This window comes from Patiria miniata, unplaced genomic scaffold (assembly GCF_015706575.1).
Source record: "Patiria miniata isolate m_02_andy unplaced genomic scaffold, ASM1570657v1 HiC_scaffold_16, whole genome shotgun sequence".
NCBI classification, from domain to species: Eukaryota; Metazoa; Echinodermata; class Asteroidea; order Valvatida; family Asterinidae; genus Patiria; species Patiria miniata.
In genome coordinates this window covers 13,101,001-13,119,284 of record NW_024037054.1, presented here as the reverse complement: position 1 = coordinate 13,119,284, position 18,284 = coordinate 13,101,001, and the positions used below count along the sequence as shown (strand labels likewise).

At 42.0% G+C, this 18,284-nt stretch overlaps 1 protein-coding gene across 1 annotated transcript; it reads right to left on the bottom strand.

Moving 5' to 3' along the window:
• Positions 1-680: 680 nt before the first annotated feature.
• On the bottom strand, positions 681-10,652 carry LOC119723038 (protein CDV3 homolog). Its single transcript, XM_038193520.1, has 5 exons — positions 10,290-10,652; positions 7,785-7,861; positions 5,543-5,658; positions 4,758-4,995; positions 681-3,594 (listed from the first exon to the last, which is right to left on the bottom strand). The coding sequence occupies exons 1-5, from the start codon at positions 10,500-10,502 to the stop codon at positions 3,471-3,473; spliced, it is 768 nt and encodes a 255-aa protein (XP_038049448.1). The 5' UTR covers positions 10,503-10,652; the 3' UTR covers positions 681-3,470.
• Positions 10,653-18,284: the final 7,632 nt, after the last annotated feature.

Below are 18,284 nucleotides of genomic sequence, written 5' to 3'. Positions count from 1 at the left end.
GTATTTAGTAAACTTATTCATATAATACCACAGCATTTGATTCAAGTGAATGCTCAGACAAATTAGCTGTGATTTATATTCCAGTCTGTTTTATGGCATATGTTAGCCTGGCAGTTTAGCTTGCTCGCCAACAGGGGGTGCCAAAATGAGAAACGAGTCATGCCAGAAAGTGGAGTCTCTTTGACCGACTCCAACGTATCCACACTGTTGGGTTGAAAAGTAATTACTAGCTTTGGCCACATTGAATGAACATACATGTATTCGTATGCAACATGTATAACACAGTGCAAGAGTCTTCATTTTTTCCCCAAGTGCAACAGTTACACATTGTGGTGAATTTCAAATAAATGATTTAAGCAAATAACTACCTATTTTACCAATGAGATGTTGAACTTGTAACGCAAGATACAAACAGTACAATGAAAATGAAAAAAAGAAGATAATTGCGTGTATGCATGTAACAAAGGACCCCCAAATATTCAACGAGTTTTGCTTAATTTTAAATTCTGTATTATTTGTCCTTTTTTTCACACAATATAACCCAACATCCTTGAACTTCATCAGTTTAAATAACTTACCAAGTATCTGGCAAAAAAAAAGTATTGATTCACCCCACAAAAAGTGGTTTTAAGCAGGTAAAGTTAAGAAGATAAAAGTATCAATAAAAGATGCAAATTCAATATTTTCAGTTGGCACCATGATTGTTAAACATGGTGTTTGACATTTTATTATGTGCTGTACATATGCAAATGACACTGGCATTTAGAATGCCGCATTAACATTTACCTTCCGTTGATGACTGTTTTGTAATAAATTCTTTTAGCAAATAAATGCCATGAAAGTATTACATGTACAAGATTTGCAGCTTGACCTAAACTTCATCATTGATCTCGTTGGATCACAATGTCATGTTTTAAAAGGATACATGTACTTAATACATGTGCATCAATTCTGCTTTATCTAAAGCAATACTTCATGTTTTATGGGTTCATGAAGGAGTAAATACAGTGGAGTACAATATAATACAAATGCTAATGGTTAATAAATGTCAATGGATACTTAGTCTGAACACTAGCACAAAAAAATTGCCTTTAACCGATTGAATGGGTTATGAAAACCGACACTAATTTACAGGTAAGCAGAGCTGTGTTTTGGTGTGTGACGACATACACATATCATTATCAAGTAGTTTACATAGCCAATAAAATAACTGCTAGTAAATCTTATATTTTAACTAAACAATCAACCCAAAAGGAAAAACATACGTGTATGCTCTTAGCAAAATAATAATTCAAGGACTTCTTTCATTTCCGTTTCTATTCATTAAAAGGACAGAATAGTTTTCATATAATGCCATACATTTTACAGGGGATAATGTGTGGCAAACAAGCAAATCAAGGGCACTGTGGTACTGCGCGCATTGGTTCGCAAAGCCAAATTTGCACAACTCCCAAATGAATGTGCAGTTGTGCACTAACTTGCAGTGTATTCATGTGGTATGCATCCAAGAATTGGCGCTCAATGGAAAATGGAATTCAGATGTCACTGAAACACCGCCTCAATCTCAATTACAGAGTCAGTGAGCCAGTGCATGATTGGCCCAACAATGCCGATAAGTACATACATGTATTTCCATGCGAATTCCTATCATCAATGGGGCCATTCCAGTAGGCTACCCCGAGTATACACAGGGTTTACACTCGAGGAAGCTACGAAATGAGGCTAATCAAATGCTGTGGTGTACTTGCCTGGCATTCTGGGAAAATTAAGGTCAAAGGGTGTTACATGGCGGGAATGTAAACACACCAGACATACTGTCGTCTGCTCCGCTGGTAAAATGGAATTAGGTTTTATCATTGTAACAAGATCAATCAATGCTGGAATCCGAAGACATGCTCTGAATTATCAAAAATATGTCTGTCCAATTGATCCCGTTAACGTAAACTGCATTTTGTTTGAGTAACAAATCTCTACATTTGTACTCTACATGTAGTTCTTCGAATTCAATTCAAGTTCCCGTCATTTTCAATCTAGCACCCAATTTGTCCAGCTACATCATTACATCTGGGCATCCACCAGAGACCTGCTCGTGAGTGGTGGTTGATACCGGTGCAGCCACGAGCATCCCGTGATGGCTAATCGAACGCTCTTGTGTACATTTACTTACATGTGTTAGCTACTCCAACACAACCAATGTGTTCCACATCTATGCACACTTGAGTATTTGGCCAATCGGACAACAGGAAAGGAAGAACCGGCAAGGTAGATAGCAACCAATGAAATCTCAGGCCACTTGAGGTCACTACCCATCATATTAGGCCAGGATTCCAGTCCGTCACTTGACAGCCATTCGCACATTTTCACCACAAGAAGCACACAAAAAGTTGAGCACCTCCTAGCACAGATTGTTTTGTTACAATACAAGGTGGAAGTGCATCAGGGAGATATCAATTTTATATTGGGTTTTGCCCTTCGCCGAGTACGCCAACTATTTTATAAACACTGTATACTCGGTGTTGTCTGAGGGCTAGTGAGAAAAAAATTCAAAAGCTTTTGGGTGTAGTACAGATTGGCAAATGCCATTTTTTATGCAGAGACAGTAAAGATTTAAATTGAATGCCCCTTTGCAATCCCCTATTCCCTATTGATCGATGCAAAATTAAAAGTTATCCAGTCCCACATGGCTTGTATATGTAATGAAAGTGTTTGTCCACTGGGCAACAAATTGAAAGTATACGCTTTCCAAAACACATATATTTATAACAGAAGCCATTCAGTAAGTGCAGGAAGACTTATTCCAATAATGGCATTGCTGTCTTCAAGTCACGATCACAGTTTGAAAGTACAGTATGGCTAGCGGTGTCCCATGAAAAACTAGCCCTTTTTGTTATAAGTTTGCACCCTGAAATGAAAAACAAAAATATCCGACCCCAAAAGAACCAATAACATCTACTGGAGTAGCATGATTCAAATGTGTACATTTTAATATTTTTCATAATTTTGAGGAGACATCCTTCAAATCAAGTTGCGGAAGATCTCAAATAAGCAGTGATCCTGCGTAGAAACCTAATCACAGACAGGTACAAACTTTAACCGTTGATGCATCGTTGACCTCTGTAGGCAGGGTTAGAATTCCAGTGTCGAGTCTCAACGTATCCATCAATGTATTTACAGCAGGTCCAGGATGTCCGACTCCGCTACCATTCCTTCAAGAGAATGAAAAATTCCCCAATATCACGATCCCTTGCCAATCACTGGAAGCCTCTGCTGATTTTTTCCATCCCTGTCAGATGAGTTATAGTTTCCGACTTTTAAACACTCTCATTCTTTTCAGGTCTATGTACACAGCCAGCACCTCAGCACTTTTAGGACGATCAATGATCATGATGAGTGAGTTTCATAAATTCAGTTTGTGTTTTTTTTGGGTGTAATTTCTCGTTCTCTAGGGGTTTGGGACAGCTTCCCAAGTGTCAGTTTTGTCCGAGGGCTGCAAAGCGGTTTTCTAGATCCAGCTTGGGTCCTTGGCTTCCGGGGTTGGTTATGCTTGGACCTCCCCTCGTCACCTTTTCAAAATTCTTGTCGGAGTTCTTGTCACTGCAAAATCAAAACAGAAGTGGCACAAAAATCAAATAATGTTTACAGACTGACAACTTTCTCCGCACACAACCATACATTTCTTGGTGTTACATTAAGGGATGTACTATGCTTTTCAAAATAGAAATGACTGGCTTGTAAACTATGCTGACCTTGGCAAAAATTGTAAACGTTTCCAATGATCTCTAAAAGGATCACGCTATCGATGACTTAGAACTCCATAACTTTTGATCCCTGGATGAAAATTTCGGGCACTGAAGTATGTTGTGCAAAATATGTGCACAATATACCGAATATTTGATCACCGACTGAATATCCAAATAACATTTTTTCGATGCAAATATTTTTAAAAATGGGAGCGGTCTTGAGACGAAGATGAAAAATGTACAACGTGTGTGGTTTAATTGTTTGTTGAATGCCAATTTAAGGCATGATTTGAGAACTTCCACGAGTTTATTATTTAGCTGAAATTTCTTCTTAAATTCGTTCAAGTATCAGCCATTCCACTACCTGTTTACTATTTTGAAAAGCTCTTAGTCAATTTTCACCGAGTGTAGGTGCACACAAATCAATACTAGGGGCCAGTGCAGGCTATCACATGTTGAACTTGATCATTGCATCTTGAAATTGAATATTCAAATATTTGATCAAGTCCAAGTTGAAAAAATTGAACAATAAATTAAACACGAAACTGCACCACTCTATATATACATGTATGTTCCACGAGGGCAATTTACTTGCCAGCTTTCATGAAAAATGCAATTTAAAGCTGTGTCCATAATTCATAGAACAAGATAATTTAACCCTTACCCTACTAGACCCTCCAACGCATGCCAATATGTGCCTCAAGAAAATCTCCTATGTTTTTTGCATGGCCCTCCAATATCTGCCATGTCATTTCAAGGGTAACTGGACAGGCACTCCAATACATGCCACAGAGAACAATGAGAGTCCTCTGATAACAAAGTGAGTGCCCCCAGCTGGTCAGTATCAGGCACCCTCCAGGGCCTCCAACTCCTGCCAATTGGAGCCTTCACTGACAAACTATAGTATCTGCCAATAAACTGCAGCTGGAGGGCATTGGCATAACCAACTGACATGCAGTAAACTACCCTCAGAGAGTAAGGGTTAATGAAGAAATCAATATAAAAATATCAACTCACGTGTGTTTAGCTATATCGGAGCTGGCTGCTAAGGAGGGGAACTCTTGCTCACTGGAGATCTGTGGAGCGGTCTTGCTCCTCCCGGTTAACCTGGAAGGGGTCATACTAGATTTGCTACCGGCCTGCTGGCCGCGCATGCTGGGTGGTACATACTTCCCGCCGACCACCACATTGGATGCTGGAGCTACTGGCTCTGCGGGTTTCGGGGGCGGGGCGGCCTCTGCTTCTTTGTCCCCATCTAAAACATACCGTGTACAGCGTAAGTCAGTTTTAATAAAGGTGTGTTAACGGTACTCTGCACAAGTATGCTAGTTCAAATGATCCTGTTTACACTACATGTATACTTTCTACAAGGTAAAGCAATGAACAGCTGAACTTAGAAACTCAAGTGATACAAAAAGTAACAAAATTTTAATAAAGGGAGCATTCTGACCTATCAGAACATTTAACTGGCCATGACATCAACCTGTAGCCCTTTCAACAAAATATAGTTTTTTCAGCAAGGCCTTGCGACGAGGCGACCCTACACTGATGTGTGTCTCACTGCTACATTTACGTAACAAGAACCACTGCAAAAATATAACAGTGTAGCATTTCTGTTTTAAAGGTAAGCTCAGAATTTCTCGGTCTGAGTGCCAAAGTCCATGGATATGATTCATCTTGTTGATAGCCCCTCCACTGCTCGACAGCTTGATAGCTTGATAGCTTGATAAAGGTTTACCAAGGATATAGACCTCCTGCAATCCAGTCTTGACCCAAGGGATTTTCAAACAACGGTTTCCTACCTGCGTCTATCTTTTTCCACGGCCCACTATGCCCTGCTCCTTTGCTCTTGACTGGTTCCCCGTTCTCATCCAGTTCTTCTTCTTCCTCTTCCTCCACATCTTGATCAGGATTTGCACTGAAAGAGAGAGAATGATAAACAAAGAGGGAAATGCATCAGTGGGCCAGATTCCTGAAGCTACTTAGCACAGAAAGGCGCAAAGCATTAAGGATGTGACGTTTACATGTTTAAACATAAAATATTATACATTGTTCAAAACGTTCAAATGAAACCCGAATTATAAATTAGGGACCTACGTTCACGCGATCTTCCTTCAAGTTAAAGATACATAGCACAAACAATTAATGGCAGTTTCAAAACTATTCAATTTACAAAACCTTATCAGCACTGCAGTGCTGGATTGCTTTTGAGGTACACGTAGTGAAGGTTTTACTTTTACATTGACTGCCCAGTCGTTGTTGATTTTATATCATGTCAATCACGACAATCTGCAGACATACATGTAATGGGCAGGCATCAGCCTTTGTGAAATGACTTAACATAAACGTTTAACCCTTTTGTCACTGTAGCGCCCCGAACCACCCTGCCTATTACTCACTGTACAGCCTGAAACCGCCCGAGCACTCTATGGTTTTATTGATTTTCCAGTGAATAAATACATGTACACTGTAATACAATGAAGTCAAGGTGCTATTGGGTTAAACAGTTCTTAAAATATTTGTTACACATTTACAAAATTAAGTCTCATCCTTTAACCCTAACCCTCTTCAATCCTCCAAAATCCTCCTGCCGGTTTTGGACGATTTTAGAGGATTGAGGATGAATGGCAAAGATGTATCGCTTTTTGTGGAGGATGCATTACATCAAGCCAGTAGGCCATACCGGTATCCTGCATTGGTTATGTTCAGCCATGCATAAATCAGCCCTGTATTTTTCTCGTATTTCATCTGCACTGCTTCTAAACGCCATTTGCACTGCCTCAAACCATAACAGTAACAGGCAGAGGATTTTGGAGGATTGAGGCAGTGGTCACCCTCCACAGACTAAATTCAAGAAATAAAGGATGATTTGGAGGATTGAGGCTGAATACAATTTTTTTCTTAGTGGCAATTGGAGGATTGTGCAGGATTGAGGTTGCATCCTAGACAGTAGTACTAGACTAAGAGGGCCTAGGGGGTTAGGGTGCATGAAAATGATTTCTTAGTAAAAACATGTTACCAACCAAAATCTCATTTAATGTACATGGTTTGAACTGGTTCTCTGGTGATTTATGCTTAGCACATACATTTGCTTAACAATAATTTCTGTGGGAGCTCCGCGAAAGTGAGCCCAAAGTTTTAATTCAGGCTGTTTGCATTGCGCAGCATGTGGCACAAATTACAAGTGTGCCAATGTTTCAGCGAGTAATAATGAATTCATAAATATCTTTTGGTCGCGAACCTGTCATGTGGGTGGTTTAATTGCTGTTTAAACACAGGTCAGCAATGTTTAAAACCTGTCGTGAGGCACTGCACTTCACGCTACATGTGTGCAGTACATGCTGCATGCACTTACTACGACAGGGTAATACACGATGCACGTACCTACTACAACCGGGTGCGTACTACGACTACTGAAATGATTTCCGTATGGAGAGTGATACGTTGCGTATTAGCATGAACATTGAGTAAATTGAACAAAACACTAGAACTGTCGGTATTTTATTGAATTTTTTGACCATTATTTTTGTTATGGCTGGGAATAATAGTGTCGTGGAGCAGTTTTAAACATTTGAATTAAAACCAGCTAGGGGCTTAGTCGCCGATAATGTCCCGCCTTCGGCTCAGGCTATTAGACTCTTGACCAATTAAAAACCAGACATCGAAAACTGCTCCACCACACTGTTACATAATTCCTTAACCCTAACTCCCTGGCATGATTTACTAGGAACCATACCCATCCTGGCAAATTCCAACACCATATGGGAAACTGTGCACACATATTTCTGACTTAGTTTCTGGAGGTGTGCCAACCCAATGTAAAAGACTGTCAGTTTAGGGGTAAGTATGCTGTTGGGGTTTGATGGGTTGAGTTCTGTTAGGGTTAAACTAATGCTCACATTTTTCCAAACTGTTGCAAGTGTAAAATTGGGGGAAGGGGGGGGGGAGCCTTTCCTTGAGCCAAATTTACGAGTTTAGACCAAATCAGCCTTAAATAATTAAAGATAAAAAAGGTTCAGCCTTTTAGCAACATAAGTAACCAACCTTATTTGTAGCTGGATCTTCAACCCACTGTAGTCTTTTTCCTTTTCCTCCTCATTGTCTCTCCAATCATCTTCGTCCTGAATAAGCATTGCAAATGGTAGCTATAAGTAAATTCCTACACTTAGAAGGGATACTACCTGCAGTTGGGGTAGCCTGATAAACGTGACCCAGACACTGGGACTGACCAAGACTTGATTTGGAATTTTGTTCCCCTAACGCAGCCAATCCCCGAAATAATAAATAAGCATAGTTGAGTCATTAGGGCAGTAAAGGTCGGTTTCATAAGCTATTTCATACAAGTATCAAGCTTGGGAACCAAGAAATTCTGGGAATACCTTGAATATATAGCTAGTCTTGGTCCACTCCAAGACTTGTTTTAAATTTTATTCCCCTTCTATCAATAGTACATGTATATCAAATCCAGTCTTGGCAATACTGGCAGTGCTACCCAGGCAGTTCCGAGCATACCTCGCTGTATGCAAGGTAATGCACAGGTGTGAGGTACGCTTGGAATTTCCAGAAAAGCACCGCCAATATCACCAAGACTAAATTGACTGTATCATCTTGTTGATACAGACCTCCACTGTCGCAGCAACTTTAACGCGTTTGCCATGGGACTTCTCAAAAATAGGGGAATACAAAATCAAATCCAGTCTTGGAGTGGACTAAGACTAGAATATAGCATGCGTGAGATATGCTGCTACATGAACATGTGTACATGTAATCTCAGGTCCAAGTGCCAAATTTGCCGAGACTGAATCTGATTCATCTAATTTATTCATGGCATTCATATGCGATAGGCATTTAGGGGGCCTAGAGCAGAAGTTACTCAAGCTAAGTAAAAGTAGGCCTAATCTAGCTTGAGTAACTCCAGCTGACATGCTCCATATTCATTCACATGTAACGCTGGAGGAAGGCCTGTGCGTTTCCATGTGGTAGCAAGAAACCCTAAAAAAAATGGCCTCTCCCAAAAATTGTTCATTTTCACCTCTAATATCCCACCCCAGAGTTCACCCACATACCTCATACATTCAGCAGTCATTTACGAAGCCTAATGATCGACTTGAAACAAGACCACAAAAAAAACCGTGAAAAATCTTGACGATTTTGGTGGCTTGTCCGTAAAAATACGCCAGTTCCAACGGCTGTCTTCCATTTTGTTTTGCTAATTATATTAATGCATGCATCACGTGATGACATCAAAAAATCGGCGCGCGCGATGTATGTGGGTACCACACCGCTTTCAGGCGCCGCAAGTGAGTTCAATTTTCGTCTGGTGCGTTGTCGCGGAAAGCAAGACAACGAGAATCCCCAAATAAATAAGAATATTCTTCTTTTATTATTTTAACATGTCTCAAACACTTTTTGCAGAGTATTACATTTTCTTTTTCAGATTTGTGGCTCTGGAGGATTTTTTTTAAAAGGGAAATAAAGTCCGAAATTATAAAATGGTCTGAATCCCATCTTGTGAATACGAGGTAACAACGATAATTTTGGCATGGAGCCAGACTTAAACTTGTCACCGGAAAATGTTTAAGTAAAAAAAACAGTAACTGTGCATGTTCAGTGCATATCCGGCAAACTAACGTTTACTAAAGGTTTGCCGTCTCCGGCAAAATATACACTGCCTTGAATGTATGAGGTATGTGGGTGAACTCTGGGGTGGGATATTAGAGGTAAAAATGAAGGCAGTGTATATTTTGCCGGAGACAGCAAACCTTTAGTAAACGTTAGTTTGCCGGATATGCACTGAACATGCGCAGTTACTGTTTTTTTGTACTTTAAACATTTTCCGGTGACAAGTTTTAGTCTGGCTCCATGCCAAAATTATCGTTGTTCCCTCGTATCCACAAGATGGGATTCAAACCATTTTATAATTTCGGACTTTATTTCCCTTTAAAAAAAAATCCTCCAGAGCAACAAATCTGAAAAAGAAAATGTAATACTCTGCAAAAAATGTTTGAGACATGTTAAAATAATAAAAGAAGAATATTCTTATTTATTTGGGGATGAGAAAAAAAAAACTTTAAAATGTGGTGCGGTCGGATTCGAACGCGAGTCATCCCGCTTACTGGAGCCTTTGCTTAACCACTACACCAAACGTTCTACACAAATTTTGGTGGGAATTTAATACATGTTATAATTCAGCCCTATTTTAAAGAGTACAGCGCCCTCTGTTGATATGGATTGCCGCCGGCAAACCTTTAGTAATCGTTAGTTTTCCGTCATTACCTCCGGCAAAATATCCACTATCAAAAATGAACAATTTTTGGGAGAGGCCATTTTTTTAGGGTCTCTTGCTACCACATGGAAATGCACAGGCCTTCCTCCAGCGTTACATGTGAATGAATATGGAGCATGTCAGCTGGAGTTACTCAAGCTAGGCCTAATCATGCATGTCATGCTAAATTGCCCTAATTACCAATGATTACCTAATTACCGAAAAAACATTACAGTTTACATGTATCTTAAATTGGTCATGGAAAAAAGAGTAATCAGCCTTACCCCTATGATATCCTTTACTTTACTTTTGTCCTCTGTTTCTTTTGGAGGCGGTGGCTTTTCTTTCTCTTTTTCTTTTCGCTCCTTCTTCAGATCGGCTTCGGTGAGTCGCTTGGCGATTTCTTCCGTCGTGCTTTTCGCAAATTTGCTCTTGCTTTTACTCTTTTTGCTCTTGTCTTTCTTCGCAAAGAAGTCCTCCAATGACTTATCGCTCATGGTGTTTTAATGCTTTGAGTTCAGTTTTCAGAAAAATGTGGTGGGAAAAGCCGAAATTTGTCGGGGAATTTTTGTCCAGCTGCGTAACAATATTCCATGCCCTGATGCCTGCCAGTTCGGTAGCGCTCGAGCGGAGACTCCCAGAATGCATCAGAATGTCAAAGTTCACAGTGTTATAATGAATATGCAATAGGTGAAATGTGATAAAATTCCATTAAAGGTGCACTCCGTCCTGAAATCCCCGAAAATTTCATGTTTTGGATTGTTTACTTATCCTATTCTAAAAATTTGGTTGAAAGAAAAGACAACCTAATGTCTTACTGTTCCATAGTGTAAGGGGTAGACGTTGCATGGTTTCGCTCGTACCCCCCGCCCTGCAAACAGCCCCGCTCGGGAGGCTGATGAGTTGGCACAGAATCTTGTGAAGGAAGTGGCCTATGACCATAGATATAGAATAAATATCTATGCCTATGACCTATGTATAAAGCATCTGGCTGCAGCTATTCAAGACCGCAGTTAGACAATGTGCGCAAATGCTATCCGAAAACTTACAATAGAAATGCGCACCGTATCGGATGTGGTTTCTGTTTCACGGTGGACCATGTGGACACAATTTTGAGCGTTTCATAATGCAATCCGACCGTTCGTGATTCGAAACAGAGCCCGAGCAAGTGACGGGAATTGTAAATTTACAACACAGATAAATTTTACAGACTTTCCTACATTATTACGCTTTTCAACGAGAAAAAAAAATCTCTAAGCTGGACCAAAAGAGTAATGAATCAGTCTTAACGGCCGTTTTAAACCGGTAGAGGAGAACATGAAACCAGTTTGTATTGATGCTTTAACACTCATGGAATATAAAAATATAATCTAAGAGTGGTTTTAGGTCATACTACAATATAACTTAAGAGTTCCTTCTTGGTCAGACTACTTAACTTAAGAGCGGCGCAAACATCGCGGAGGGGGCGGGGCTGCAACCCTCTCCGTGTACATTTTGGCTGCTATCGTCGCAATGCATTTATTAAATTAGTCAAGTTTCTCTGACAGTTGTTCTGATGTCATATGCGATTATTTTGACACCAAATTTATGAAAATAGGGCCCTTCGCCTAAAAATTTTCAAATACCAAAACAGGTACAGGCTTAAAATGTTAACTTTTCCATTATGTATGTATGACATACGTCGGAGGGCGCATGAGAGTGCCGACTCTAAATAACCTTGACAACAAAACATTTTAACAGGTGGAATTCAAACTTTACAGGTATCGATAGATATTCGGGACTCGTTTCATTAGAGATATCGACTTCTGCTTAAAATAATGGGTAATAATGCGAAAGCACAGGCAGCAGGACTGAGCTGGCGAATTTAAAAAATGAATTCTATAGTACATATCAGTTTTCCGGTTTGAAGCTAAAGATTTAATTGAATCTTAAGGGGCAGTTACTGACGGTATAGGCTGACAGAGCTGTGAAGGTCAAATATCGTCAAAAGTTGTGCACTTTGAGACTAAAGCATAAAACTTCGTACGTTTGTTCTTCATGATAAAATGAATGTAATGATCGGATGTGAGAAAATGTTTCATTTTTACCCTCTGGTCATTTTCAAAGGTCAATTAACTTTGTATATACCCTGTTTATTGATATTTAAAGATGTATTATTCAAACCCTACTTTTCCACGACCCATATCTAATCTTACGATATGAATTCTAACCATAATGATCTTTCAAAGGTGGGGAAAGTTCATAGCTGGTGGCGTCGCCAGGATTTTTTTCTAGAGGGGGCAAAGCACAGCTAGCCCCTCTTAAAAAACTGTACTCTTCCAGCGTATTTCGGAATTTCGAGGGTGGACAGGGACATCACCCCATTAAATGAACAGTAATGACTTCGCGCCTCTTCTCCTTTCCCTTTTCTGTTTTCCCCCCTTTTTTCTTCCCCCCCCCTTTTTTTCTTTTCCAGGGCCCCCTTACCCCTCCCCCTCGCGACGGCCATGTGAGAGATCAGCGGTCTTTGTATTCAAAATGCCAACTTTTCATGTCCCAAGTCCAAATAGTGAATCAAAAATTAATTTTGACTATTGTTCTACAGGATCTCACGAATTAAGACCCCAAGACGATTTCGTTATTTAGAGCATCTGATCCCCATGTCCCCTTTTTCATGCACCAGTGAGTTTGGCAAAAGGGTTAAAAAAATGTGGCTGGATATCGTGAACTAGAAATAATGTTTCATGGTTGGGTAAAGCGCTTTGGCTACTTTGATTCCGGCCTTGCAAAGATCGTAAATCAGAAGTTTTGAAGAATGCTTTGGTATTGGAAACATTTGTGACGAAGGTTTGCCCTATTTTCATACACTTGGTGTCCAAATAACCGCAAGACATCAGAACTACCGATAGATGTGAAAGAAACTTGGCAGGATTTAACAAATGCCTTGCGACGATAGGAGCTAAAGTGTACATGGTAGGGGTGTGAGGCCCCGCCCCTCCGCGCTTTTCCCGCCACTCTAAAGGTAATTAGTCTGATCTAAAACCACTCTTAAGTTATATTTTTATAATCCAAACTGGTTTCATTTTCTCCTCTACCGTTGCATTGCAACGGTATCAGCGAAAAGGAAAGAAGGGGGTGACGGCCACGCCCACCCTCCGCGCTTTTCGGGCCGTTCTTAAGTTAACTAATTAGTCTAATCTTAAATCATTCTTAAATTATATTTCCATAAATCTACAAGTTCTAAGCTATCAAATGATACTGGTTTCGTTCTTGTTCTCAAAATTTTGATTCAAGGCAAAATTGGCCCCACTTGGCATGGCGCCAATGGGCAATTCGCTCTTTTCACACATCCGCCATGGCATGCAGAGCCTCGATCTGGCAACTTTACATAATAACTTTACATAATAAATGTAGCCTTTAGACCGCGACACATGACAGCCCTCGCTATGGGACTTACTGCACAAAAACTAAACTGAGGGCATCATGTACCTACGTCTGGGGCTCACTCCAAACGTTTCAAGTCTGAAGCCTTGCCGATTTGTCAGCTTGTTGGCCTATTCATCCGCTATCCAACAAGCTATAGTTTGTCAAAATCCATCTATGTTAAGATACCTTTAGACCGCGACACATGAGAGCCATGTCGGCTGGCGCTGACAGCCCTTGCTATGGGACTTTCTGCACAAAAACGAAACTGGGGGCATCATGTACCTACGTCTGAGGCTCACTCCAAGCGTTTCAAGTCTGAAGCCTTGCCGATTTGTCAGCTTGTTGGCCTATTCATCCGCTATCCAACAAGCTATAGTTTGTCAAAATCCACAAATGATAAGATACCTTTAGACCGCGACACATGAGAGCCATGTCGGCTGGCGCTGACAGCCCTTGCTATGGGACTTACTGCACAAAAACGTAACTTGGGGCATCATGTACATACGTCTGGGGCTCACTCCAAAAGTTTCAAGTCTGAAGCCTTGCCGATTTGTCAGCTTGTTGGCCTAATCATCCGCTATCCAACAAGCTATAGAATGTCAAAATCAATCCATGTTAAGGTACCTTTAGACCGCGACACATGAGAGCCATGTCGGCTGGCGCTGACAGCCCTTGCTATGGAACTTACTGCACAAAAACGAAACTGGGGGCATCATGTACCTACGTCTGAGGCTCACTCCGAACGTTTCAAGTCTGAAGCCTTGCCGATTTGTCAGCTTGTTAGCCTATTCATCCGCTATCCAACAAGCTAAAGTTTGTAAAAATCCATCCATGTAAAGATATCTTTAGACCGCGACACATGAGAGCCATGTCGACTGGCGCTGACAGCCCTGGCTATGGGACTTACTGCACAAAAACGAAACTGGGGGCATCATGTACCTACGTATGCGGCTCACTCCAAAAGTTTCATGTCTGAAGCCTTGCCGATTTGTCAGCTTGTTGGCCTATTCATCCGCTATCCAACAAGCTATAGTTTGTAAAAATCCATCGATGTAAAGGTATCTTTAGACCGCGACACATGAGAGCCATGTCGGCTGGCGCTGACAGCCCTTGCTATGGGACTTACTGCACAAAAACGTAACTGGGGGCATCATGTACCTACGTATGCGGCTCACTCCAAAAGTTTCAAGTCTGAAGCGTTGCTGATTTGTCAGCTTGTTGGCCTATTCATCCGCTATCCAACAAGCTATAGTTTGTAAAAATCCATCCATGTTAAGATACCTTTAGACCGCGACACATGAGAGCCATGTCGGCTGGCGCTGACAGCCCTTGCTATGGGACTTACTGCACAAAAACGTAACTGGGGGAATCATGTACCTACGTCTGGGGCTGACTCCAAAAGTTTCATGTCTGAAGCCTTGCCGATTTGTCAGCTTGTTAACCTATTCTTCCGCCATCCAACCAGTTATAGTTTGTCAAAATCCATCTATGTTAAGGTACCTTTAGACCGCGACACATGAGAGCCATGTCGGCTTGCGCTGACAGCCCTTGCTATGGGACTTACTGCACAAAAACGAAACTGGGGGCATCATGTACCTATGTCCGGGGCTCACTCCAAAAGTTTCAAGTCTGAAGCCTTGCCGATTTGTCAGCTTGTTGGCCTATTCATCCGCCATCCAACAAGTTATAGTTTGTCAAAATCCATTCATGTTAAGGTACCTTTAGACCGCAACACATGAGAGCCATGTCGGCTGGCCCTGACAGCCCTTGCTATGGGACTTACTGCACAAAAACGAAACTGGGGGCATAATGTACCTATGTCTGGGGCTCACTCCAAAAGTTTCAAGTCTGAAGCCTTGCCGATTTGTCCGCTTGTTGGCCTATTCATCCACCATCCAACAAGTTATAGTTTGTCAAAATCCATTCATGTTAGGGTACCTTTAGACCGCGACACATGAGAGCCATGTCGACTGGCGCTGACAGCCCTTGCTATGGGACTTACTGCACAAAAACGAAACTGGGGGCATCATATACCTATGTCTGGGGCTCACTCCAAAAGTTTCAAGTCTGAAGCGTTGCAGATTTGTCAGCTTGTTGGGCTATTCATCCGCTATCCAACAAACTATAGTTTGTCAAAATCCATTCATGTTAAGATATCTTTAGACCGAGGCACATGAGAGCCATGTCAGCTGGCGCTGACAGCCCTTGCTATGGGACTTACTGCACAAAAACGAAACTGGGGGCATCATGTACCTACGTCGTGAGCTCCCTCCAAAAGTTTCAAGTCTGAAGCCTTGCCGATTTGTCAGCTTGTTGGCCTATTCATCCGCCATCCAACAAGTTATAGTTTGTCAAAATCCATCCATGTTAAGGTACCTTTGGACCGCGACACATGAGGGCCATGTCGGCTGGCGCTGACAGCCCTTGCTATGGGACTTACTGCAAAAAAACGAAACTGGGGGCATCATGAACCTATGTCCGAAGCTCACTCCAAAAGTTTCAAGTCTGAAGCCTTGCCGATTTGTCAGCTTGTTGGCCTATTCATCCGCCATCCAACAAGTTATAGTTTGTCAAAATCCATCCATGTTAAGGTACCTTTAGACCGCGACACATGAGAGCCATGTCCAAAAACGAAACTGGGGGCATCATGTACCTATGTCTGGGGCTCACTCCAAAAGTTTCAAGTCTGAAGCCTTGCCGATTGGTCAGCTTGTTGGCCTATTCATCCGCCATCCAACAAGTTATAGTTGGTCAAAATCAATCCATGTTAAGGTACCTTTGGACAGCGACACATGAGAGCCATGTCGGCTGGCGGTGACAGCCCTTGCTATGGGATTTACTGCACAAAAACGAAACCGGGGGCAAAATGTACCTATGTCCGGGGCTCACTCCAAAAGTTTCAAGTCTGAAGCCTCGCCGATTTGTCAGCTTGTTGGCCTATTCATCCGCTATCCAACAAGTTATAGTTTGTCAAAATCCATTCATGTTAAGGTATCTTTAGACCGAGGCACATGAGAGCAATGTCGGCTGGCGCTGACAGCCCTTGCTATGGGCCTTACTGCACAAAAACGAAACTGGGGGCATCATGTACCTACGTCTTGAGCTCCCTCCAAAAGTTTCAAGTCTGAAGCCATGCCGAATTGTCAGCTTGTTGGCCTATTCATCCGCTATCCAACAAGCTATAGTTTGTTAAAATCCATCCATGTTAAGGTACCTTTAGACCGCGACACATGAGAGCCATGTCGGCTGGCCCTGACAGCCCTTGCTATGGGACTTACTGCACAAAAACGAAACTGGGGCCATCATGTACCTATGTCTGAAGCTCACTCCAAAAGTTTCAAGTCTGAAGCCTTGCCGATTTGTCAGCTTGTTGGCCTATTCTTCCGCCATCCAACAAGTTATAGTTTGTCAAAATCCATCTATGTTAAGGTACCTTTAGACCGCGACAAATGAGAGCCATGTCGGCTGGCGCTGACAGACCTTGCTACAGGTTGCTGCACAAAAAAGGAAACTGGGGGCATCATGTACCTATGTCCGGGGCTCACTCCAAAAGTTTCAAGTCTGAAGCCTTGCCGATTGGTCAGCTTGTTGGCCTATTCATCCGCCATCCAACAAGTTATAGTTGGTCAAAATCAATCCATGTTAAGGTACCTTTGGACAGCGACACATGAGAGCCATGTCGGCTGGCGGTGACAGCCCTTGCTATGGGATTTACTGCACAAAAACGAAACTGGGGGCAAAATGTACCTATGTCCGGGGCTCACTCCAAAAGTTTCAAGTCTGAAGCCTTGCCGATTTGTCAGCTTGTTGGCCTATTCATCCGCTATCCAACAAGTTATAGTTTGTCAAAATCCATTCATGTTAAGGTATCTTTAGACCGAGGCACATGAGAGCAATGTCGGCTGGCGCTGACAGCCCTTGCTATGGGCCTTACTGCACAAAAACGAAACTGGGGGCATCGTGTACCTACGTCTTGAGCTCCCTCCAAAAGTTTCAAGTCTGAAGCCATGCCGAATTGTCAGCTTGTTGGCCTATTCATCCGCTATCCAACAAGCTATAGTTTGTTAAAATCCATCCATGTTAAGGTACCTTTAGACCGCGACACATGAGAGCCATGTCGGCTGGCCCTGACAGCCCTTGCTATGGGACTTACTGCACAAAAACGAAACTGGGGCCATCATGTACCTATGTCTGAAGCTCACTCCAAAAGTTTCAAGTCTGAAGCCTTGCCGATTTGTCAGCTTGTTGGCCTATTCTTCCGCCATCCAACAAGTTATAGTTTGTCAAAATCCATCTATGTTAAGGTACATTTAGACCGCGACAAATGAGAGCCATGTCGGCTGGCGCTGACAGACCTTGCTACAGGTTGCTGCACAAAAAAGGAAACTGGGGGCATCATGTACCTATGTCCGGGGCTCACTCCAAAAGTTTCAAGTCTGAAGCCTTGCCGATTTGTCAGCTTGTTGACCTATTCATCCGCCATCCAACAAGTTATAGTTTGTCAAAATCCATTCATGTTAAGGTACCTTTAGACCGCGACACATGAGAGCCATGTCGGCTGGCGCTGACAGCTCTTGCTATGGGACTTACTGCACAAAAACGAAACTGGGGGCATCATGTACCTATGTCCGGGACTCACTCCAAAAGTTTCAAGTCTGAAGCCTTGCCGATTTGTCAGCTTGTTGGCCTATTCATCCGCCATCCAACAAGTTATAGTTTGTCAAAATCCATCTATGTTAAGGTACCTTTAGACCGCGACACATGAGAGCCATGTCGGCTGGCGCTGACAGCTCTTGCTATGGGACTTACTGCACAAAAACGAAACTGGGGGCATCATGTACCTATGTCTGGGGCTCACTCCAAAAGATTCAAGT